Source organism: Ovis canadensis, chromosome 4 (assembly GCF_042477335.2).
Source record: "Ovis canadensis isolate MfBH-ARS-UI-01 breed Bighorn chromosome 4, ARS-UI_OviCan_v2, whole genome shotgun sequence".
In the NCBI taxonomy this organism is placed as follows: domain Eukaryota; kingdom Metazoa; phylum Chordata; class Mammalia; order Artiodactyla; family Bovidae; genus Ovis; species Ovis canadensis.
In genome coordinates this window covers 72384689-72410153 of record NC_091248.1, presented here as the reverse complement: position 1 = coordinate 72410153, position 25465 = coordinate 72384689, and the positions used below count along the sequence as shown (strand labels likewise).

Below are 25465 nucleotides of genomic sequence, written 5' to 3'. Positions count from 1 at the left end.
GAGACAAAAGCCTTAAATCTAAAGGAATGAATCTCAAATCTTGGGCATTTCACATGTATCATTTGGTTCCTGGGAGCTTCAGGTGTTCCCTAAATCAAATCCCACATGTGGCTGCTGGTTTTCCTGTACACTGGCCATGAGGTATTTTATAAAATAGTCAAAGGACTCAAAACGAATGAAAAGAACCTCAGTCTACAATTATCAGTTGCAAATACAATGATAGAGTATCATATACCAAAAAAATTACACTCCTGTGTACACTATTGGTTAAGGGAAATTTTACGTCGATGAGATTATTTTATTCACACCTCCTAAGCAGAAACCTGGGCTTTCCTGGAGGCTCAGTGGTAAAGAACCCACCTGCCAATGCAGGAGACACAGGTTCGATCCCTGGGTCAGGAGGATCCCCTGGAGGAGTGCATGGCAACCCACTCCAGCATTCTTGTCTGGGAAACCCAATGGAGAGAGAGGAGTCTGGCAGGCTACAGTCCATGGGGTCACAAAGAGTCAAACACAACTTAGCAACTAAACAACAACAACAGTAAACCAATAATCTATTCCTATTGTAATTATTTATTATCGTAGGAGTGCATCAGTCTGCTTAGGCTGTCATAACAAAATACATAGAGTGGGTGACTTCATGTGTTTTCTCACAGTTCTGGAGGCCAGAAGTCAGAGTTGCCATTCTGGTCAGGTTCTAATAAGAGCTCTCTTCCTGGCTTGCAGAAGGCTGCTTTCTTGCAGTGTCCTCACATGGCAGACAGGGTGTTGGTGTGTCTTCCTCTGCTTATAAGGGAACTAATCCGTTCATGAGGCTCTGACTCCCACGTGTGCTAAGTCACTTCAGTCATGTCCTACTCTTTGTGACCCTGTGGACTGTAGCCTGCCAGGCTCTTCTGTCCAAAGGATTCTCCAGGCAAGAATACTGGAGTGGGTTGCCATTCCCTTCTCCAGCCAACTCCCATATATGTCATCTAAAGCTAATTACACACTGAAGGCTCTATTTCTAAATATAATCATATTAGGGGCTAGGGCTTTAACACATGGATTTTGGGAAGACACAATTTAGTCCATGGCAGTGAAAGAACACTCCTTGAAATTTTAAAAATAAGTATGAACAATAAAATTATGTATATGTGGGGAGATTTTTATTACCCCAAATCTTACGATGTTTTTTTAATAAGAACTTCCTGCGAGTTTAACTATCCCTGAGTATTTTCTTTGGCCTCATCTCTAGATTTCACTTCAGATCAAGTTGAATGGCAAGGCCATTCCTATGCACATGGGAACAACCACCACTCCAGGTTCCTCCAGGCTTTTGTTTGAAAGCTCTTTAATTTAGTAGGTGAGCCTCAGGCTCTTAAATTTCAAAAATAAGCAGGATTCCACTCAAGTGCCTTTCTCAGAAACTGGCTGGTTTCTGAAATGCCTGAACTCATTATCCTCATGTTGAGGTTTGCAAGGCAGACATTTCTCAGCCCCTTACCAGCACTCCTCAGTCAAGAGGATGTCACCCTGGGAGCTCCCCAGGGGTCTTTAGGGCTCCAGATGAAAATAATCAACATTCCAAGCCAGAAAACACAGCAATTAATTAAAGGCAGCTGACCTTCAAAGAGACATAAACTTAAAGCAAAATGTTTCTAACCCAAGTTCTTTTTATTTTGACTACAAGATTCTTGTGAGTTTAAAAAAAAAAAAATGTGTAACTGACTTTAAAATTCAGTGATAAAGAGAAACATGAGGTATTGGATGAGCAAAACTAAGTCAAGCTGAGAAAAAGAACACCTGGCTTATATTATGTTGCTTAAGGATTTCTTTGTTTTTTTATATGCCCCCAGCCCATTTTTTTCTGATTGAAATAAGAGGCATGAAATTTGTCTATTCAGTCATTATTGCAAGAGTAGCTATGTTAGATCAAGACAACCCTCAGAGCTAGTTTATCCACATGAACTCAAATCAATCACCCGAAATGTAACTATAGCCCAGTAGGTTATATCATTACAATTTTGATCATTAAAAGGATGAGAGGGTGTGAATCATAGTACTATGATTGCATATTGTATTCTAAACTGCACTAGTCTAATCCAGACATGGATTAACCCTGTGAGTGTTAGGATTTGGGCTAGGCAAAGAGGACAGATACAAAGGTTACACATTTACCCTCAGAAAATCTCTAACAGTAGAGAACATGACATATATATGGCATAGGGCAGGCACTGCTCTGTTTACGTAAGCAGTCAATCATCCCTTGTCTTTAAATTAATAACTGTAATGCACAGAACACCCCCACTAAACTCTGTATTTAGTGCTTCTTACACATATAATTTTCCTTGAATCAACTAGTCTATCTCCATTATTCTTTCTACACTCTAATCAATTTTTTGTTTCGGAAAATAGCCAAGTTTTAACAGTTTCTGAACTAAATATAAAAAGAAAGTGCAAAAAAATGAAACAATTTCTGGAAATCATTTTTTTAAACAAAGAAAAATTCCAATTAGCTTAAATATTCTCTTGAAAAGGAAGCTTTAAGTTTTTCTAAGAATATTTTTCTCTAGGTAATGCAATCATGTTTACAATTTAAATAGTTTCTTTAGGTTTTTTGGTCATACATGAACTGCTTACACAAATAACAGTGGAATTTCTGTTCCCAGACTTCAGGAATATCACATAGGTAGAAGCAACTGTGGAGTAGGCAACCCACTCCAGTATTCTTGCCTGGAGAATCCCATGGACAGAGGAACCTGGTGGGCTATACAGTCCATGGGGTTGCAAAGAGTTGGACAAGACTGAATTGACTTGGCATGCACACATACAGAAGCAATTATACATGGGGCTACTAAAACTAATAAGAGAAAATACATATTTAATTAACATACTTTCTCATTTTTCCCATCTAATGTTATAAAGTCAGATCCTATAAATTCAAATAATTTATGTTATCTAAAACTCATATTTTTCAATACTCAACCAAAAAAGAAAAAGTAGAGTATGCATAACTGTAATAATTAAAACACCCAATTCTTAGAAAGAGGCATGTATAGAGTTTCATTATGTCTAAATAACCAACAATTAAATACCAAGCAGAACTTCAAGCACTCAAAACAATACTGAACTTTGTCTAAATGCTATATGAGAATAGGTAAAACCGTGAGTTCCTCTAAACCACTGTTTATCAAGTCATGACTGACCTTGCACAAGGATGGTATTAGTTTGATTTGGGGAATACTTGCTAAAATACAGTTTGCCAAAACCCATACAAGTACTACCAAACCAGTATCTCACAGAGGATGGGAAAGCTCTATTTTCAATCAAGCATCCCAGTTGATTCTGACCCACTCTCAACTTTGTAAAACAGCGCTCTAAGATTTTAGTTATGGATGACAAAGAATCAGATTAGAGAGCTTCCAAATGGAATCAGAAGCTTTGGCTCTATTGCTCTTTTTATCTTCTCAGGGAGATTTTTTTAACCCCTAGATTTCATATGATTCTGTACTAAATAAGACTCTATGGTCTTAACATCCCAGTAATACCTTGAGAGAACCAATATCTTAGAGTCCTACTCTGGCTCTCTACATATGGAAGGTTAAGTTTTGGTTGTCACCAAAGATTCCTACTATCCCTGTATATACACTCTTCCATTTTTCCAGGTTTCAGTCAGCCTGGTCCGCTTACTTATCACAAAAGCCCCATGCTCTATCTGTAAGAAACCTTGGTTGTTTCTTCTTATTTTGTTTTGGTTGAATCACCTTCTTATTTACTTATTTTTTTGATCAGTTTGTTTTATTGTTAGTATTAGAGTCTGAATGTTTTAGAGCAAAAACCTACTTAGTTGAACCTTATTTTCCCTATAATCTTTTTAATTAAAAATTATTTTTAGTTTTGAGGTATAGTTGACAATTAAAGTTGTAATATATATTAAGTGTACAATGTGATGACTTGAAATCCATACATATTGTGAAAGAATTCTACTCATCTAGTTATTAACACATCTGTGTATATATAGATAGTTTGGGGGGTGGTTGGTGAGAACATTTAAGTTCTCCTCTTTTAGCAAATTTCAGTTATATATACAGTGTTGTTAACTGTATTCACCACGTTATACATTAGTTCTTGAGAGCCTATCCATCTTACATGTAAAGATGTGTACCCTTCTACCAACATCTCCCTATTTACTCAGTCCTTCAGCCCATAGCAACCACTTTACAACTCTCTATGAATTCTTTTTTCTTTACCTCATGTAAGAGATACTGTACAATATGTGTCTTTCTTTGGCTTATTTCACTTAGCACAATGCCCTCAAGGTCCATCATGTTGCAACAAATGGTAACATTTCCTTTTTTCTCACAGCTGAATAATAAATATACTTGTGTGTGTGTGCATATATATATATATGCACATAATGAATGAAGAAATTATGGCGTGCACATATATGTACATGTTTGTATGTACACTATTTTGTACATCTGTATGTACAACATGTATGCATGATATTTATTCATTTATCCTCTCATGGACACTTAGGATGTCTTCATATCTTGTCTATTATGAATAATGCTGCAATGGACACGTACATTCATGTACATGTAAAGATACCTCTTCGAGATAATGGTTTTATTTCCTTTGGATATACACCCAGAAGTGAGATTGCTGGGTCATCACTTTGTTTTTAAGGTGGAATTCATATCACTGTCTACAGTCATCCAGTGCTTCCTGGAATGTACACCATGCCATGAGCCCAATTTCAACCTCCACTAGCATCTACAAACAGTCAGTCACTTTTTTCCAAAAATGTCCTTGGATACGTTCCACTAACTTATTTCTAAACCAGAAGGCACCATTAGAGCTAAGCTCATTCACAGATCAGAAAACCACTTATCCATTAAAAAAAAAAAAAGTATTAAGTGCTTGTGATGAGCCAGGCACTGTTTTATATCAGTGAACTAGAAAGACATGGTTCTTGACCTTATGAAGCTTAATTTCTATTAATGGGGATTTAAAAAGAAAGTAAATAAAGAAGTGAAATAAGACAGTGGTAAGTTATGAAAAAAATAGCACAGTAATAATAGTGATGGCACAAGTGTGTGTGTGTGTGTATGTGTGTGTGTTTCACTTTAAACTGGGTACACAGCAAAATCTTCTCCAAAAATAGGGAGCCAGCTACAGAATGACCTAAGGGAAGAGAATTTCAGGAAGCAGATCCGGCTAGTACAGAAGACCTATGGCCTGTTCCAGTAACTGAAAGACCGGAGTGGTGCAGAGCGTAGGGACGACTGAGATGCGGGAGCCTCCTGATGTGAGACCCCTGAAGCCCACGGTCAAGCGAGTCAGAGAAAACGCTGCGGAGAAGGTTTCTAATTCTAATAGCAACAGGAGGCCACTGAAGTGTTTCTTGTAGGAGAGAGACCTGATTTGTGGCTAAGACGGCCCCAGCTGCTATCTGGATATTAGAGATTAGATGAAGAAGGAAAGCTTGTGGGCCAGTTAAGGAACAGACCTCCCGATGACTTGGGTGAGAGAGGCAGTAACCGAAGTGGGTGAAATAAGGCAAGTTTAGGATATGACGGTGGCAGAATCACCAGGCTCTGATGGTGGGGTGCAGACGGGAGTGATAAAAAGGGAGACATTAAGGACGCTGAGCTTTTTGGCTTCAGTAACTGGGTAGACGGTGATGTCATCTACTAAAATCTGGGAAATCTGAGGAAAGAAGATGGGAGTGGGAAGGAACAAAGAATTTCACTCTAGACATGTTAAATCTGAGATGCTTATTGACTATCCAAGTGTGATAAGATCAATCTGGAGATATAATTCCAAACACCAGTGCATAAAATACATCTTTTAAAGACATTAGATTCATTTTTTCTCAGGGAGAGCTTTAAATGGGGATGAAAGAATAGGACAGAGCTCAGGGGCAGGCCAAGGGAGAGAAAAATGAAAGTGAAAAGAGGCTGAGAAAAAAATGACTCGTTGTATAGTTTCAAGGAAGCTAAGAGAAAAAAATTCTCAATATGTTTTAAAGAGGAAGTGGTCAACTATATAGAATACTGTTGAAAGGCTAAATAAGAGGAATACATGGGAAAGATCACTGGTTTTGGCAACATGAAGGTAACCCTGACAAACCCTAAGCCAAATGAATGAGTCATCTCTTCAAAGCCTAGGCATCTACCTGGGCTGACAAAGGAAATGATTGAAGAAAGGTACAATGGTGAAAAGGAAGAGGATGAAAAGAAAATCTTAGCACAGCTTCAAACTCTTAGCAGCTTTTAATCTTAAACTGTCATACAAGAACAACTAACAATAAGATTAAAAACAAAATAAATATCACATACTAACTGGAACACATATTAAATCAATCTAAATATGAATCTTAGAATTTATCAGCACAGGATAAAAATTTTATTGCTCCAAGTTCAGGAGACATAAGGAGACTTTTGAAAAGACTCCTAATTAATTATTGAACAAAGAATAGCCAAGCAAAATCTACTAATACAGTGCATCTGTGGAAGTACTCCTAGGAGGACTTATCACTCCCCACTCTGTTGGGGTGAAGCTCCAAAAACCTGATGATTAATATCAATCTCCCATTTGTTAAACAGCCCAAGTCACTCTTTGTCATTTAAATTGTACTGAATTTGAATCTGCATAGACTGCAAGTAGAGAAGGAATCTTGAAGCTACATAAAATAACCTCACTTCAGTCTTAAAACAGAATACATTAAACTTTTCTGGCACTGCTTCCCTACCAAAACCACAGAACTCAGTGCTATTCCTTGGTGAGTCATGCTGTAAAATTTCCAGCCAACTTATCCACAGAGAGATGGCACTACATGAAATAGAGCCCATAGAAACTTGGGAGAGAAGTAAGGCTTCATGTCTTCAACCTTCTGCTTTGGCTCTGACTTCAGATAGATTACACCAAAACCAAGGCTGAAATCCGGGGCTCTGAGCAAGTTGCAAGGATGAACCAGGACTCTTTCACACTCAGATCCTAAACTGATTCTCCAGATTGCATCCCAAGATCTGCATTTCTCAAAGCAGTGTTCTCCTGCCACATTTACCTGGTGCTTGGAGGAAAAAAAAAAAGCAAATCTCAAAGCCCCACTTCACATTTATACACCAAAATCTAAGGGGAAGGTAAAGACATCTGCATTTCTAATAAGCTCCCCTTAGTGTTTTTTGGGTATGAACTCTTGGCCTAATTTGTGTACTATGGATGATTATATAGCATATTTGCAGGGTAAGATATTTCACCTTTTGCTTCATTCTCCAACTCATTTTACAGCATACTGTCAGATTAGTGTTCCTAAATTGCTGTTATTATCATTTTTCTACCCTGCCCAAAAGCCTTCTGAGTGCTTCACAGCCCAAAGGATAATGTTCAGACTTCTTTGTGTGATATTCAAGGTTCTTAGTCATGGCTTCAGAATTTGCCCTTCCCACAGCTTAGTTTCCACCAAAATATAAAATTGCTCAAATACCCAGTATATGTTCTATAGGCTTCTACATCCCTGCTTCTAACTTGCTCTCTACTTCTAGAAAGTTACTTTCTCATTTGCTCAGAAGCCAAAATTCTGTCTCTTCTTTGAACTCATGGAAGCCTATCCATTTCTTTCCTGCCAGAAGTTCTGTGAACATCATAGTGCTTTATCTCTGTCTCTTGCTACAGGGTGTATGCGTTCTACCTTTTATTCTATGACAGTGTGGCCTATTTGCACCTTGCAGAAACTGGGAAAAACAACTCCTTTCTCTACACTGGTATCAGCAAAATAAGATTTCCATGGGACTGGTAGGGGAAGCACACTGACAAAACTCCCACCCTGGCCAGGCACCATAGTAATAATTTGCATGAGTTGTTTCACCATAGGAGGTCCTGGTAAGGAACACAGAACTAATAAGCCACCACCAATTGGGAGAGTTGGGAAAGGTCAAAAGGAGATTCCACATGTTCGACCACCTCCCAGAATTCTTCTCACTGATATCCATCTTGGCTGAACAAGGTGTGCACCACCAGGAAGGACTTTGAATCAGAATGATTGACTAAAGACAACCGGAAACTAATCCCATCACCATAAAACCCCAGACTGCCAGTCACGTGGCAGAGCTGTTCTCCTGGGTACCCTTAACTTACTGCTCTCTGCCTGGGTGACCTTTCCCAGTAAAATCTCTTGCTTTGTCGGCACATGTCTGCTTGGACAATTCATTTCTGAGTGTTAGACAAGAGCCCAGGTTCAGGTCCTGGAAGAGGTCCCCCTTCCTGCAACAGGACTGCCACAATTTTTGTGTAATACTGCCTTCTGGCCACACTAGTTGATATAGAAGTAGAAGCCTGATGCAAGCTATGGCTACCATGGTGTTCCACTACTTGACAAAGATTGATTGTTCCAGGATGGGCATCATAGGCCCATCAGTCCTTTCTCATCTAGATTCTGTTCCACAGGTCATATTTAGTTGGCTCAGGATTGGCACATGACCAACCCTAGGGATTGAGAGTCTGAGACACCAACTGTGATATGCATTGTAACTTTGGGAAGCATCGTACAGCTTTGGACACGGGATTGGGCTTCCCTCAGCTTCAGAAGGCCTTGGGGTGGGGCATCAACTCAGGGTAAGGCTGTGTAAGGAGGCCACTTCAAATTGTTATTCACCATTGCTCTCAGGGACAAGCAAGGGAACCTCGTGATACTTTGAGGGAGCCATCACCACACAAATAATTCCTCTGCTTGCAACCTTATTTCTACCACTTTATTAGTTTTTCTTTATATGGGGATGTTGAGTGGAAGAGAAAGTTCATGCTACATTTATAAAAAAGTTTAAAGTAATACTTGCAAAAGATAGTATTTCTCTCCCCACCTTCCCTGATGCCCCCACCCTTTCTCTCTGTCTCTGTCTTAAAAGATTATTAGATTTCCTCCTTTGGGGAGGAGTGGTTTTGTTGTTTAGTTGCTGATGTGTCAGATTCTTTTACAACCTCATGGGATTTCCCAGGCAAGAATACTAGAGTGGGTTGCCATTTCCTTCTCCAGGGGATCTTCCTGACTCAGGGATCAAACCCTCATCTCCTGCTTGTCAGGCAGGTTCTTTACCACTGAGCTATCTGGGAAGAAAAGAATTTTGAGAGCAGGTGAGATCTGGACACCAAAGGCAGGGGGAGGCTTCTACTGTGTGTTAAAAGAAATAGGGGCTAAGAACATAGAGTGTATAATGAACTTTGAAGACATTATAGTTTACTCTAAGCCAGTTTATTTTCAATCAAGCAAGAAGAATATAGAGCATATATCTGATGCATCTGTAAATGATTCTGTTTGGCATGATTCATGATGTTTTTGATTGGTTTATTTTTAAACTAGATTGAAGTTATAGAAAAGCACATTCAAACAGATATACTCTGCAAAAGATCATGGTGATAGTCCCTATACCATATTGAAGATTTTGAGGAATTAAAAACAGAAAATATAGAAAATAACTGCATAAAGAAGGCACTCTTCCTGAACGTAAAGGATAATCATACCTCAATTTAGGGTAATATCCTCATATATAGGTATATCCTATTTAAATCCTTTCAAAAAGGATATCTTATTCATATTCTTCCTTAAAACCAAATAGCAATTCTCCTTTGCTAAAACAAATAAACAAAAAGGTGCTATAGATAATGAACTCCAAAAGAATGACTGAGACAGTCAGGGGTAGTGATAGGGTGAAGAAGCACAGAATAAAAATTCACATGGATACAATATGTTATGTGAAATACATAAAGGCTGTAGAGAGACCTCTCTGAAATCAAATGGTAGTTTCATCTAAAGAGAAAAATACTTCAGCTAAAGCATAGTAGGATATTTTTTCCCCTCCCAAATTAAAATACAAAGTATTAGGTAAATGAAATAAAATCAAATGAAAACTTACTCTTGAAAATTTATTTAAAATTTTTTATAAAGTATACTTTTGTGACTCAACAGTAACTATTACTTGAAAAGATATAACAGTTAACTAGCAATGTCCATCTGGTCAAAAGGTAACTTAAATACCATGCACTTTGATGAATGACTTTTTTAATGGCCTTGCCCATTTTGTACCATTAGTTTTCAGTCATTTCAGGGTAATGCATGGAATATGAAGACAGCAGTCCATTGAAATCATGTCTTTAGATTTAAAGAATAATTCATTCCTTTAATGGTATTACCATTCCCTATGCAGTACATAAATTTTATTTGTTTGAAAGACTGAGCAAATACTTTTTTTCTGTTTGCTTTTTGCTTTTTTTTTAATGTCAAAAGAAGCATAAAATTAAGTAATTTTGTTTTAAAAGCCTCTGGACCAAATATTTTAAGGTTAGAACTTTTCCTAGACCAGAGATTATATAATTCCATAATGACTTGGAGAAATTACATAATTTATAATCTTATTAGGTTTTTTTTTTGAAGTGAAACTTAATTTATATGAACAACCTAAATATAATCATGGCTCATTTGACAAGAATCTTTCATTTGACTGCAGCTTCTCAGTAAATACTAGGCAGATAGAGTTTAAAGCCTCTGTAGGGAATAGGCAAATACATTTCACAACAAGGGAGATTTAAGTAGCTTTGAAAATGTTCAGTTAAAGCTCTTCAACTATAAATAAAATCACTGGGGGTCTACATAAAACTTTAGCCTAATGTAGATCTTAGTCTAAAGTAAATTCTAGTTAATAATTATTATCTTTATGAAAACCAGGTTTAGTGATTTAGAAAGAAGCAAGGCCCCAAAATCTACAAATCGATGAAGCCATATAATTTCCCCTTTCCTTCCACTGAACAGAATACCATTATATTAATACTAAAATTTTATTTAAAGGGATGATCAGTTAATGTAAGTGGAAAATTAGTGCAAATACTCTACATCATTCCTTCATCAAAACTAATTATTTTTCTTGCTTCCTCAAACTATTGAAATGAAGTATATCCTACATATCTACATTTCAAATAATAATATTAAATAACAACAGTGAAAAGAAAATTTTAAACCTGCTTTTCTGTCGGCCAGCAATCAAAATGTTTATTGTACATAATATGTTTCCTTCTCATTAGCCTCTGCATTCTTGGATTCACCTTCTCACCTTTTGAAATGGGTGAGAACTTTAGAAAAAGAGCAGAGAAGGCCTGTGAAATGGATGAGTAGTTGATCAGCTGACATGGATGCTAAACGTAAAAGAACAGAAATGGGTTTTTGTGGGGGAGGGGAGGGAGCACTCTGAATGGCATGTAGGACCTTACTTCCCTGACCAGGGGTGGAAATTGCATCTCTAGAGTAAAAGCCTGCAGTCTTAACCACTAGACCACCCGGAAAGTCCTGACAACAGAATATTGATGGAATACTTGTCTTTAAGTGCTAATGAGTCATAAGCAAAACTCAGTTATCTTTCCTAAGGTTAGAATAGCAAGTCTAATCAGTATGAGCACAATTCTCACCAGGTAGCCAAGACTGCCACAATCTCTCTACATACATTTTGCTAACCAAAGAAGCTTGGAGACATTACCTTGTCACTTCCATCTTTTATTCTTCCACATGAAGATCATCACAAAACTATCATTATGATTAAAGCTCATCATGTTCAATTTTAAGATTTGATCCATCATAGGTAAGCATGAAGGTACCTGAGTATTTGAGCTGGGAACTTCCCTGACAGATATGGTGAGTTAATTCTAGTCAAAGGAATCTAACAAAAATCTAATTAATTCTTGTTTCCTAAGGACTCAAATCAACCCACTTCTTCATATTTTTATTATTGCCACTTTATCATCTCCCACTTCAATCAATAATATCATTGAGTAATTGCATTCTCTGCTGCTGCTGAGTTGCTTCAGTCATGTCCGACTCTGCGTGACCCCATAGATGGCAGCCCACCAGGCTCCCTCATTCCTGGGATTCTCCAGGCAAGAATACTGGAGTGGGTTGCCATTTCTTTCTCCAATGCATGAAAGTGAAAAGTGAAAGTGAAGTCGCTCAGTTGTGTCTGACTCTTAGTGACCCCATGGACTGCAGCCAACCAGGCTCCTTCATCCATGGGATTTTCCAGGCAAGAGCACTGGAGTAGGGTGCCATTGCCTTCTCCAAACTGCATTCTCTAGCTGTGGTCTATCTGCAATCTAATCTCTCATTATTTTCCCAGATCAGTCTTGCTGTCATGGCTCTTCTTACTCATTACCCTCCTGAGCAAAAAATTTAAATGCTTAAGTGCTTCTTAAATTTTCATATATGTAGTTCAGGATATGATATGCATAAAGGGTAATATAGACTCTTTTCATGGACAAATATATCGAACTCAAACCCTCAAACTGTAAATAGATATACTTTTATAAAAATATTTAAAAAGATTAAATTCTTTGAATACCTAAAAATTCAATAATTTTTACATTATTTTTATGTTCATTAGTAGTCATTTTGCCTTTTGACTTTTAAGAGGGATTTTTGAGATTTTCAGATCAGTTCAGTCACTCAGTTGTTTCCAGCTCTTTGCAGCCCCATGGACCGCAGCACGCCAGGCTTCCCTGTCTATCACCACTCCCAGTTTTTTGATGTTTTACAAAAAACTTTTAGAAAAATTTGGAAAAATTACTTTTCCATTTTTAATTTACATTTTGATAAATATATATTCAAATTTTCTATACTCTAATGCAATTAAATATTTTAATCCTTTATATAATTGTTTAAGTAAAATGCAAATTATATGAAAATATTATAACAATATCATGATTTTGCTAAACTGAAGGTCAGAAAAATTTTATGAATAAACATACAATAATTTATGAATTATATGCTTTACATTACTTTTTCAAACATCCCAGGCCTTTCAGTAGAATATGTAGACTTATAATAATTAAATTCCATCATCTTTCATGTTTGCTGGTTTTAGCCACATGCAGGTATAATTGTCAAGTTAAGAGAAAAGATCAATTTGATTTATAGCTATAAAATATTTAGATGTGTGGTATGTGGACCTCCATACCTCATGACCCAAACATATTAGAAAGATCTGCCGTGAGTTTTGTGTGGCCACTGAAACCAACTTTTAATATTTATGTAGTTACTAAAAATATTCCACTTCAGACATACAAAGTATAACGCATAATATAATGAACAGCTACATCATTACCAGCCTATTTAAGGTTTAAGACAGTACTGGTAATTTGGTGTCCCTGTTCACCCATCTCCACCTATGTTCACTCCATGCCTTCCAAAGATAACCACTATCCTGCATTTTTTATTGCTATTTCAAATGACAAGTTCTTTAAAGGTGTTTTCTATTTGTTGATGAAGTCTAGACCTGTTTGTCACCGTATATGATAGCTCTTACACAAATAAACTTGTGTACTTGTCTGAATAATTCTGCAGATTCCTCTTAGGTTTTCTAACTAGACAATAATACACTTGAGAACAAAAAAACTTTGGAATTTTCCTTTCCAATTGCCACATTTTCTATTTTTGCTTGCCTTAACCTGCACTGGCAATGACCTTTAGCATAGTGTTGAACAGAGGTGGTAAGCTAACCATCTTGTCTTATTTCTGATTTAAGAGGCAAAGCTTCTAACATTTCTTCATTAAGCATGATAGGTGCCGTCAGCTGATGATATTATTTCAAGAAGTGAAATGATGTGATCAGAGTTTTTTTAAGAAAAACTCTTGCTGACAGGAGGATGAGTTGGAGCAGAAATACCTAGGAACCGTATTATAGGAATCAATGTTATTTTGTGAAAAAGTGATGGGGCCTGTGATGCCCCATCAGTAGAACACACCTCATGATTCTGACTCTGACACTGTAATAAAGAATTCCATTTTCGCTTGTTTGATTCATCAAGTTAGACAAATGTTAGCATTACACAAACCCACATGGGTCTTCCAGTGGATAATATCTAAAACTATGGTTATTTTACTTCATTACAGACTCCATATATGGCTCCATTACACAGAAAAGAATTGTCTTAAGTCTTTGACAATCAAACTGACCTTTTAATTCTCTTGCAAATTTTTCAGGAAATAGCCCAATAAGATGTTGACACAAAGCAAAGCCATTTTTTAGGACTAAGTGGACATGGGTTTGGGTGGACTTTGGGAGTTGGTGATGGACAGGGAGGCCTGGCGTGCTGCGGTTCATGGTGTCGCAAAGAGTCAGACACGACAGCGACTGAGCTGAACTGACTGAAGAAAAGCTTTAGGAAAATTAAAAATTTCTAAAGAAAGTCATCTCTCAGAAGCTCAGTAGAAAGACAGAGTCATTTACATTGTTTTGCACTTGCATATTGGTAGACAGGAAATAGTACATATTTTATAAGAAAGTATCTATCGAAATGAGGAAATTCAGTCTCAAACTTTAAACTGCAAAGTATTCAAGAGCTGATTTTTTTTCCCCTTATATTGTTAGGCTAGTCAGTAGATTTTTCTTCTCTTTTGAGCTCCTTATATTTTTCATCTTATTTTTCTATGTAGATGTGTAATATAGACACTGATTATGTCTTATAAATAATAAGATAAGGATTTCAATCCCACTTAAAATTTTTGAGAATTTGTAAAACTGCTAAATTAATAATACTGCATATATTTCACTAATTTTCGTCTCCTGACCCACTGTCAGTAAATATAACATTTCTAGTGTAATGGACATGTTTAATTCTAACTAAATGGCCCTAAGGGACAGTATCTGCCATAGCAATGAAGTTTAATGACAATTCTGAAAATGAAATCATGTGGAAAATGATTTCTATGTAGCAGAATAATTAAAACAAACAAAATTTGGTAGAAATGGAAGCTCAGTTTGTCTCTGTTCTCATGGGGAGGAAGATGTACTTCACCACTAGCTCTAGTTGGTATTATGTTTCCATGCTCTTTAAAACAATCATATATATATACATATATAGATATAATTTATATAGATGTTCTAATTGTATTATAACTAAATCCAACTAACAGTGATGCTGATCCTAAGGGATTTTTGTGGGGTTTTTTGTTTGTTTCTTTTTGCTGTATGAACATTTTTCTGTTTTGAATATTGCTCCAGAGAATTGATTCTTTTCTGAGATTTAGCACTTTGGATATACAGATATTTTCATTATTATGGTATTTCTTCTCATTGGCTTTGGCCTTTTTATGAAATACATGCTTTTGTCTATACCACCCAAGTAAGAATTATTCCTAAGTAAAATATGTGAGGTTGCTAGGTTCTGGCACTGTTTAAAAGAAATTGTGAAAAACAATTGAAGGAAAACACCAAAGTAAGCTTTTATAATTTTAGGAACCAAGGGACTTCTATCACAAATATTCTTCTACAAAGAGAGATTGTTTTAGCTCCTAACAAAAATTTTAATGAACAATAGCATGTGCTACAAGGAAACTGGAAAATACAACCAATTAAAGTCTAAGCAACACATTTCAAAGAAAGTGTGAACAGAACACTTTACTTGAATTCTGTCAACATGGTCTAATGACCTTTTTCTTTATTTGAAGATGGCTGATTTTAAATAAAAGTTATTCTATCTGCAGAAGAGAATTTACACAAGGAAAATGCTACACTTCAACAATACATAAAATGAAATGTCAATTCATTCTCATAAGCCCACAAGAATATTCTGTACTGTTCAAACAAAGTTTTCAATGCAGCTGAAACATATTAACCACTCCAAGCATAAACCACTTCATTCACAAAACATGCAGTATCCAGAGTTTTTTTTGCAGTGTGAGATTATACCAAATAATTATTATTTTCATGGATTCAGAACACTCTGTTTTAGCAAACCCTCTCAGAAGACTGTAGGTTTTTCTTATGGATTTTCAGTACACAAATATCTACTCTTCTAAGATGATCTGTCTCATACCTCTAAGATGCTGCATTGTTTTCTGCCCTATTATTTGTCTGCTTCCCTCCAGGCTGGGCTTATACCTCAGTCGTTTTATCTATTGACACACTTATGCTCTTTCTAGGCATCAAGGCATCTCTTGATGATAGTGGTGAAAGCACTGGGGAGACTCCCAGGTTCAGTGCACTCCTATTATCCACAACTTGAATCTCTGTCCTTACACTCTGAATCCTTCAAACATGTCCCCAGACTCCATCCCGATGCTTCCCTTTGTCAATTGGTCTATATAATGTTAACACTCCTTCCCTTACTCTTCCTTTTAGCCTCGTTGTATCTCCAAGAACCTTATTTTGTTGCCCTAATCACATACTGTATTTCTTCTTCTTTTTCTTTTTTTTTTTTTACCAAAAATCCATAACATAGGGAGAAAATTCAAAACAGGAATGACTAATAAACCTCTTTCAATGTTCATTTCCCACATATTACCTACTCTAGTACTCTCTTTGTAGTTAGTACAATCCTCATCTCTCCTGATGCATTCCAGCCAGTGCAATCCAGGCTAAAATTAATGTAGATAACTTAAAGATGTTCAAAAATTTGTCTTGAAGACAGAATGAAAGACTTACATGATAGGAAAACATACACTTTATTTTCCTCTCCTTTACTTTTTTGGTACTTTTGTAAAAAGTAAAAAATGTTTTGAATTTTGCTAAGTTCAAAGGAGTTTAATGGAATTTTCATCTTCATTTCAATGCTGTCTTAAAGATTATCATTTTTATATCAATCATTTAATTAAGAAAGAATATTGCTAATACTCAGTTATTTAAAAACTATTATCTATTAGACATATTTCCTTCCAGAAAACATTTTAGGGGGCTACTATTTGATTTAATTAGGCATCTATGAAATAAGTGATTGGGTTAGCTCTTTTCCAAATGACTTGGAACTAAAAAGAATTCATATTTAGTATAATTCCCTGGTCTCCTCTCTCAGATAGAGGCAGTATATCATACATAGTTTCTGCACCAAATTGTTCAGTTCTGCTTCATGGTTCCTACATAGAAATTGCTCACAAGGTGATACTATGACCACAAATCTAAAAGTCAAAACACTTTAAATAGATTAGAAAGGTCATGCCACCTGAAATGTTTTTTTTTTCTTCTTAATATCCTTTGGTGAATGAAATTAAAAACATTATTTATTTTAGATACTATAACCCAAGAATTTCAATTATGACATACATTCTGACAACAAATCTTTATACAGCAAGTAATGAATGAATTTCAGTGCCTCATGACTTAAAACTAAATTAAACTAACTGAAACAAATTCAAAGATAGGGAATATACAAGCTAAATGGAGGCCATAGAAAGGGTCAATCTATGTTTTCACCAAAAAGAATGGGTATCTATGAAACCATTTCAAATATAAGTAATAAAATGAATATTTATAATAAATCAAAAAAAAAGAACTGCTACCTGTCCTTTTAATTGATAAACAGTCTGCTAATCTGAAATAGTTAAAAAATCACTATTTGAAAATTCATAGCTATGTGCACACACATACAAAAAAAAAAAGCTTGACTTTTATGTGCTTTCCTTCTAAAGCAAGCAGAAAATTCAACAATATCTACAGTAATCAGTTACTTTTGGGTGGTGGCAAAGAACGTACCTCAATAGAAATTATATTAATTCCATCTACACAGAAGTAGGGATGGTAAAGGGAAAGGCTATAATGTCTTTCACAGAGCAAAAAATTATTAAGAGAAGTGCTTTCTGAATTTTCTAAGCAATCATTAGCTATCTTTAATGCATACTCCAGTGAAATCAAGCAGTAATATGTACTGAAAAACATTTTCAGACAATAATTAAAATAATTATTGAAAATAATTAAAGGATACTAACAAAGTATATTTTTCACACTGGAAATCTGAGCTAAAGTCATACATTAGTGAATCCATATTATGAGAAGATTGGACACTTTCTATGTACAGAGATCTTCCGTAGAGACATTCACAACTGAAACATTTTCTACCCAATCACGTCTGTGATATCAATATTTTTCCCTTTGGCCATGGCACTATAAACCATTTTTAGAGAATTTAGAATGAAACTTAGAAGTCATTACTTTAATCACCATTATCTTATTTTTTTGAATATTTAGTTTTCTTCTGATTATAAAGATAAAAACTTGCTGTAGACCTTTTACAATATAGTGAAGTGCAAAGGTATAAAAAAGAACTGACCATAATCATAACTCATGGCTCAATTAACATAACATTGCAATCCATTTTTCAGTTTCATGTACTCACTTAAAACAATATCATGAATGTGCTGTCATTAAATTCTTCACAAATACAGATTTTTAATGACTGCATAATATTTCATCCTATCGATAAAACATACTTAAATTGTATTCCTATTTTAGGTTGCTGAAGATGTTCTTTAAAAATTATATATAAATATATATATTCAAAAATACATCATTGTTTCTAGTGAACATCCTCAGTAATCTGAAATAGAAGTGCATTAAGTAAATTATATGTGCTGTGGTCCATGGGATCACAAAGAGTCGGACATGACTGACCAACTGAACTGAACTGATGCTCGTTACATTAAATATCTATTTAAGATGCATGGATGTGAGAGTTGGACTGTGAAGAAAGCTGAGCGCTGAAGAATTGATGCTTTTGAACTGTGATGTTGGAGAAGACTCTTGAGAGTTCCTTGAACTGCAAGGAGATCTAGCCGGTCCATCCTAAAGGAGATCAGTCCTGGGTATTCATTGGAAGGACTGATGCTTAAGCTGAAACTCCAATACTTTGGCCACCTGATGTGAAGAGCTGACTCATTTGAAAAGACCCTGATGCTGGGAAAGATTGAGGGCAGGAGAACAAGGGGACGACAGGGGGTGGGATGGTTGGATGTCATCACCAACTCAATGGACATGAGTTTGGGTAAACTCCGGGAGTTGGTGATGGACAGGAAGGCCTGGTGTGCTGCGATTCATAGGGTCACAAAGAGTAGGACATGATTGAGCGACTGAACTGAACTGAACTGAACTGAAAGATGAATTCAGAGGAGAGGAAATTCTTCCTTTTATACATGAGGAAATGTAGACCATATAAGTTATGTGATTGATGAGGTCCCAAACTAAAGTTATCTGATTTTCCATTTTACTATATCTATGTTTGTAAAGCAGTCTACTGGATTCTCTCCATAACATCACCCTCTACAAGTAAAAAGTGCAGATTTTGGATCTCATTCTGTTGTAATGCATTCTATTACTATAACAACTTTGCTATCTTTAAATTTATAACCCATTACTCATCTTTCATCCATAAAACTATTTAATTTCCTCTTGAGCCTACATACAGTGGCAATAAACCAAATCAGAAAAGAAAATTCAAATATTAAAAACTAAATAGGAAATTTTAGAACAAATGAGGGAAAAAATAGAGTAAGACATTCTTTTCTTCTTCTTTTCTAGATTACAACTAAAAATTTACTTGAATATGGAAAAAGTCATCTCCAACATGATTACCCGTAGGCAACAATTTAAAATAAATTGAAGAGATTCTATGATAAAGTATAATTACAATTCAAAAAGTTAAAGCATGTTAAAAATAGTTGGCTACAATTCTGAAGTTATTTGGGAGGGAAATGAAGGGTAAAGGCTTCAGTCAATTTCTACAAAGTCAAGATAAGCATCCTAGAGACAATTCTGGCTAACTTTAGATAGGGAGCTTACTTCCAGGAAAAGTGCATTCCCTCTTCCAAGGGGGAGAAATAAATCAACATTCCAGAAAGCCTGAAACTTTCTGATCTTCCACACTCTCCAGTATTACTGATGGATAAGTCAAAAATTTCAACTGAGAATTACTGGAAAAATATAACAGCTTTCAAGTCCATACGCATTTTAAGATTCAAGATTATTTTGCCTTTTTTAGAATTGTAAAACTTTAGTTGTTATTTTTTAGAAGTATAAAAATATTAAAATAATTAAAATATTCAGATAACCATTAATTGGTCAAAAATATAATATGAAATCTCTTTACTCAAACATCAGAGTTTAGCTTTAAATAAAAATGGTAAGCCTTTAATTCACTTTTTTCCCCTCTATTCTTTTAAACTCTTTTAGGAGCATCATTACTAATCACTATTCCTAGTGAATGCTATTGGAATGTAAATATGAAATCTACTGTAAGGGTAAAAATATATGTACTAAAAGTCATAAATACAAATAGGTTAGTATTTGATGTGACAAACGCTTTCTTTCATTCTAGTACAGGTTCTTCATCTAATTTTGACAAATGAAAACAATACAAATTAAGTGAATGGAAATTTATAGTTTATTCCAACTTGTGAACCAAAAGCCATTCTGCATCTATACATTTATATCCATTATAAAAAGAAGAAAATCACTAAATTTCAAAGTGGTTCTATGTCTCTGACTCATATTACTGGTTCAAGTTGTAAATTCAGGTATATTTACTTTAAAAACCATGTAAATCAATGGCATTAAGGTCCTACACAGAATATATTTGTCAATGCTTTGCATATTGTAGTTTCTTATTGTAACAAACCCGATGAGACTGCCCTTCATACATGTCTCTCACTTTTTCTTTCTCTCTTTTTTTAAGTATATAAGTGACAGAAGATATTTTCATTGCTGATATATTTTCAACTTACATAGGTCTACTTAAAGTTCAGTGGTTCACAGAACTACTATGAAGTACACAGCAGGAAAGAGAACCCAGAAAGAACTACACAATAGATTTGATCCTGAAGGCTGGAATTGCAATTCGCAGTATTCTGGCTATCAACTCTATTATTTTTCTCTCCCAAATAAGAAAGTTTCTGGAATACAAGTAACTGACAATAATACTAATTATATAGATAAGATTGCATTGGCTTCACTTAGAAATAAAGAAAAAGCAACTCAATTTCAAGCTTTAGTACTTATTAAATTAGTAATTATTTATCCCACTTGTGCAACAGATAACAGAACAACATTTTTAACACTTCATTTCAGAGTCATCCTCACAATTAAAACCCAAACTAAAACTTACATTTTAATGTGGATTTGGCCAGCATGATACACTTAATAGATTTAATTTTATTGATAAAAAAGAAATAAAACTGCTTTTAGGTAATTTATTTTCACTTTCAAATTGCTACTAAGTTTCTTCATGACAGTCACTTTTACTACACTCTTCAAGGGATCCTCTACAACAATTTCAATCTGTTCACTTCATCTCTGATACACTTTATAATAGTTAAATTTTATTTTTTTAATAATTACTATGCAAAAGCAAGAAAGACCTTAGGTGTTTTTATTATTATCATTGCAGCTAGAAAAAGAAGTAGATGTTGTCTCCTAAAGTTCCCTTTCCACTTCACACATAAACAATTATCCAATCCCAAGCCTCTTGTACTTTTAGTCAAAGGTGAGTAAAGTGACTTCTCCTGCAGTGACGGTAACAGTGGTTCCTCACAACAGGTGAAGAAAAATGTTTTATATAGACCACCAACCATTTAGTTTTAGACAAAAGGATGTGAATAATACTTTTGCAAACCTATGTAACTAATGGAGCTCAATATTATCTTTTATATACATACAAGTATGGACATGTCTAGATATAGGAAAATCTAATGCGTTGAAGATCTAGGATTTTAAAGAGACATAGGTGAGTAGATAATAGAACACCAACATTTTTAACACTTCATTTCAGAGACACTTACTCTCTCAATTAAAACCCAAACTAAAGTTGACATTTTAATGTGGACTTGGCCAACATGATACATTTAACAGATTTAATCTTATTCATAAAAGAGAAATAATGCAGTTTCCATTAACTAAAATATTCTTTTTATAATGAGTTATTGCTCTCTCATAAATAGAGCACTTCTGTATGCATTCAAAACTGAAAAAAAATGTAAAATATGAATTTAGTCACATATTTTATGGAATATAAACATGGTATAAGGAACACGAGCATTTCTGTTATAAATTAAAAGCTGAAAAATGTTACTTAACCAACATGATTTCCATTATAAATGCCTTTTAAACTACTGACTTAAGAAAATTGATGTCTATAGGTCTTTTAAGACATTATTTCTGTTAAACACTAATTGAAAACGTAAGGTACAAAACATTTATGGGAGGAAAAAACAACCATTCCTATTGAGACCATAGAAGGCTGAAAGCATCACTTGACTGAGTTGTCTAATATGTATGTCTCACTCACACACACACCTACACACCCACTGACAGCTTACATTATTCATGTGATATTTAAAAGGAAATTTTCAAACGTAAAGTGTCCCACTGTAAAATTTGTGGCCAAGTCTTGACTGGGTTATCTGAGTAATGTCTGTGATGTACTTCTGTTTCTATATTTTATATCCAATAATATCAATAATAAGATGACTTACCGGCCCAAATGAATTACTGTCAAAACTATGTCCATGATGATCACCTTCAACCCAGATGTGACCACGGGGGACTCTGACATAACGGTTTTTGTGTCCTATAGTTCTAGAAGTTAAAACAAAATAATAACAACTATTGAGAAAAGATCAGAAAGGAAAGAGCTCAAATATGGAAGCATACAAACTCAGGAAGGACAAAACTGCTATTATAAAAATGCAACAGATTATTATAGGTTAAGTGCAAGGCTACTGTAGAATTTTATTTTTAAATAACATGTGGTTAGGACAGACTGGTTCCAAATAGGAAAAGGAGTATGTCAAGGCTGTATATTGTCACCCTGCTTATTTAACTTCTATGCAGAGTACACCATGAGAAACGCTAGGCTGGAAGAAACACAAGCTGGAATCAAGATTGCCGGGAGAAATATCAATAACCTCAGATATGCAGATGACACCACCCTTATGGCAGAAAGTGAAGAGGAACTAAAAAGCCTCTTGATGAAAGTGAAAGAGGAGAGTGAAAAGGTTGGCTTAAAGCTCAACATTCAGAAAACGAAGGTCATGGCATCTGGTCCCATCACTTCATGGGAAATAGATGGGGAAACAGTGGAAACAGTGTCAGACTTTATTTTTGGGGGCTCCAAAATCACTGCAGATGGTGATTGCAACCATGAAATTAAAAGACGCTTACTCCTTGGAAGAAAAGTTATGACCAACCTAGAGAGCATATTCAAAAGCAGAGACATTACTTTGCCAAAAAAGGTCCGTCTAGTCAAGGCTATGGTTTTTCCAGTGGTCATATATGGATGTGAGAGTTGGACTGTGAAGAAAGCTGAGTGCCGAAGAATTGATGCTTTTGAACTGTGGTATTGGAGAAGGCTCTTGAGAGTCCCTTGGACTGCAAGGAGATCCAAGCAGTCCATTCTGAAGGAGATCAGCCCTGGGATTTCTTTGGAAGTAATGATGCTAAAGCTGAAACTCCAGTACTTTGGGCACCTCATGCGAAGAGTTGACTCATTGGCAAAGACTCTGATGCTGGGAGGGATTGGGGGCAGGAGGAGAAGGGGACGACAGAGGATGAGATGGCTGGATGGCATCACTGACTCCATGGACGTGAATCTGAGTGAACTCCGGGAGTTGGTGATGGACAGGGAGGCCTGGCGTGCTGTGATTCATGGGGTCGCAAAGAGTTGGACACGACTGAGCGATTGAACTGAACTGAGGACCCTGTAATCCTACCCACAGTATTTTGTTTTCATATTTTTGTAGGTAGCATTTTGTGCTTAAACAAGATGCATTAGTACAAGAAAACGGTTTGCTACTTAATTCATAATATCCTGTATTTTTTTTTATAAAACCCAATAAGCCCCAACAAAATACAGATCTATTTCATTTCTGACATTTGCTTTTACCTCATTGGTCATCTTGCCCAGCTGCAGTCTTCATTTTTTTAGTCAAATAAATGTCTCAAACCAAATGACAGAATTTTCATAACCTCTTAATGCTTTAAAATTCAGAATATTTAAGAAAGAAAGCTAAATAATTTCTTCAAAGACAAACTAACAATGTCAACTGAAAATTTTTCATTAGTGCCATTTTATTTTATAAATCATTCTTGAAAATGAGAAACTTTTTAACAATTTTGAAGACAGTATTTGGAGAGCAATGATCAATGACATACATTTAATGAAATATTCTATCTTCTGAAGTCTGACAAGAAAACAAATAAGGAAAGGCTCTCTCATACTGTGTTGGTAGCAATGTAAGATGATACAAATTTTTTTTCCTGTTTTGACATTTGGGGTAGACTTTTGTCAAATTTATTAATAAACTAAAATATATGTCTCTTTTAACCAGTACTCTTGCCTGAAAAATCTCATGGACAGAGGAGCCTGGTAGGCTACAGTCCATGGGGTCGCTAAGCGGGCACGACTGAGCTACTTCACTTTCACTTTTCACTTTCATGCACTGGAGAAGGAAATGGCAACCCACTCCAGTGTTCTTGCCTGGAGAATTCCAGGGATGGCGGAGCCTGGTGGGCTGCCGTCTATGGGGTCGCACAGAGTCGGACACGACTGAAGTGACTTAGCAGCAGCAGTAGCAACCTAGTTATTTACTATTAGAAATACATTCCAAGGAAATAATGAGAAACACTAACAAATATTTATTACCAGATATGCTCAATATGCGGAGAAGGCAATGGCTGCAGTCCATGGGGTTGCGAGGAGTCGGACACGACTGAGTGACTCCACTTTCACTTTTCCCTTCCTTGCATTGGAGAAGGACATGGCAACCCACTCCAGTGTTCTTGCCTGGAGAATTCCAGGGACGGGGGAGCCTGGTGGACTGCTGTCTATGGGATCGCACAGAGTCAGACATGACTGAAGCTATGCAGCAGCAGCAGCAGCAGCAGCAGCATGCTCAATACAGGCCTTTTATAGCAATAAAAAAGTATCTTTTTAAATAATCAATAAGGGATGGGTCACATAAATTATAATATTACTAAATAAAAGGGATGAAATTAGATTAAATATTATCCTAAGCCTATAATAATTCCTTTTCAGAGACTAATTTTTTTCTTCTTTTATTCCCAAAAGAATTCCAGAAAATATCTAGCTTAAAGAAACTTTGCAGTAAATGATAGTTGAATTAATAAATGTCACTCCCAAGTCTATAGACTTAACCCTAGAGTCTGAGCTTTACACATGGTTCATGGAGGTGGAGTCTCAATCAGACCATTTTTGTTAGTAAATTGTATATGTGCAAAAGAATACATTAAAAAGGAAAACTATACATAAATTGGTGCTATAGAAATTGAAACTATTCATTATCTAGAATGGTTTTTAATTTTCAAGATAATTTCAGTGTTGAATTACTTTGCCTTAGATCAGTAAATCATTCATGCAAGGAAGCAATGCTGTGGCCATTAGAAGCCCACAGTAAGTAAATGACTGCTATTTATTTTTAATTACTACTGGGAAGAAGAGTTTCAGCTTTTTAAAGAAAAGCAAAACCAAGTTAAATATATCTTACTGTCATACAAATGTTCTTCAATTAAAATCAGTCAATTAGTTCTTGACATCACTACTGCTTTTATTATGAGACTCCTTCTAAGAACTACTATCCCAACATCAAGTGGTAATGATGTGGAAAAAACCCTTTTACTTACTTGTTGGCAAAGCACATTCTCCTGATAAGTCCAAATATTGGTTT

The 25465-nt window shown here is 35.6% G+C and overlaps 1 protein-coding gene across 4 annotated transcripts in view; it reads right to left on the bottom strand.

Moving 5' to 3' along the window:
• Nucleotides 1-25465, bottom strand: part of IMMP2L (inner mitochondrial membrane peptidase subunit 2) — a 964367-nt gene that overhangs the window by 209732 nt on the left and 729170 nt on the right. For 2 of the 4 annotated variants that reach the window (XM_069588004.1, XM_069588005.1), the window contains exon 6: nucleotides 22256-22358. The exons of the other annotated variants lie outside the window; for them this stretch is intronic. In XM_069588004.1, coding sequence (XP_069444105.1) covers nucleotides 22256-22358 — 103 coding nt within the window. The remainder of the gene's footprint in view (nucleotides 1-22255; nucleotides 22359-25465) is intronic. 4 annotated transcript variants of the gene reach the window in all.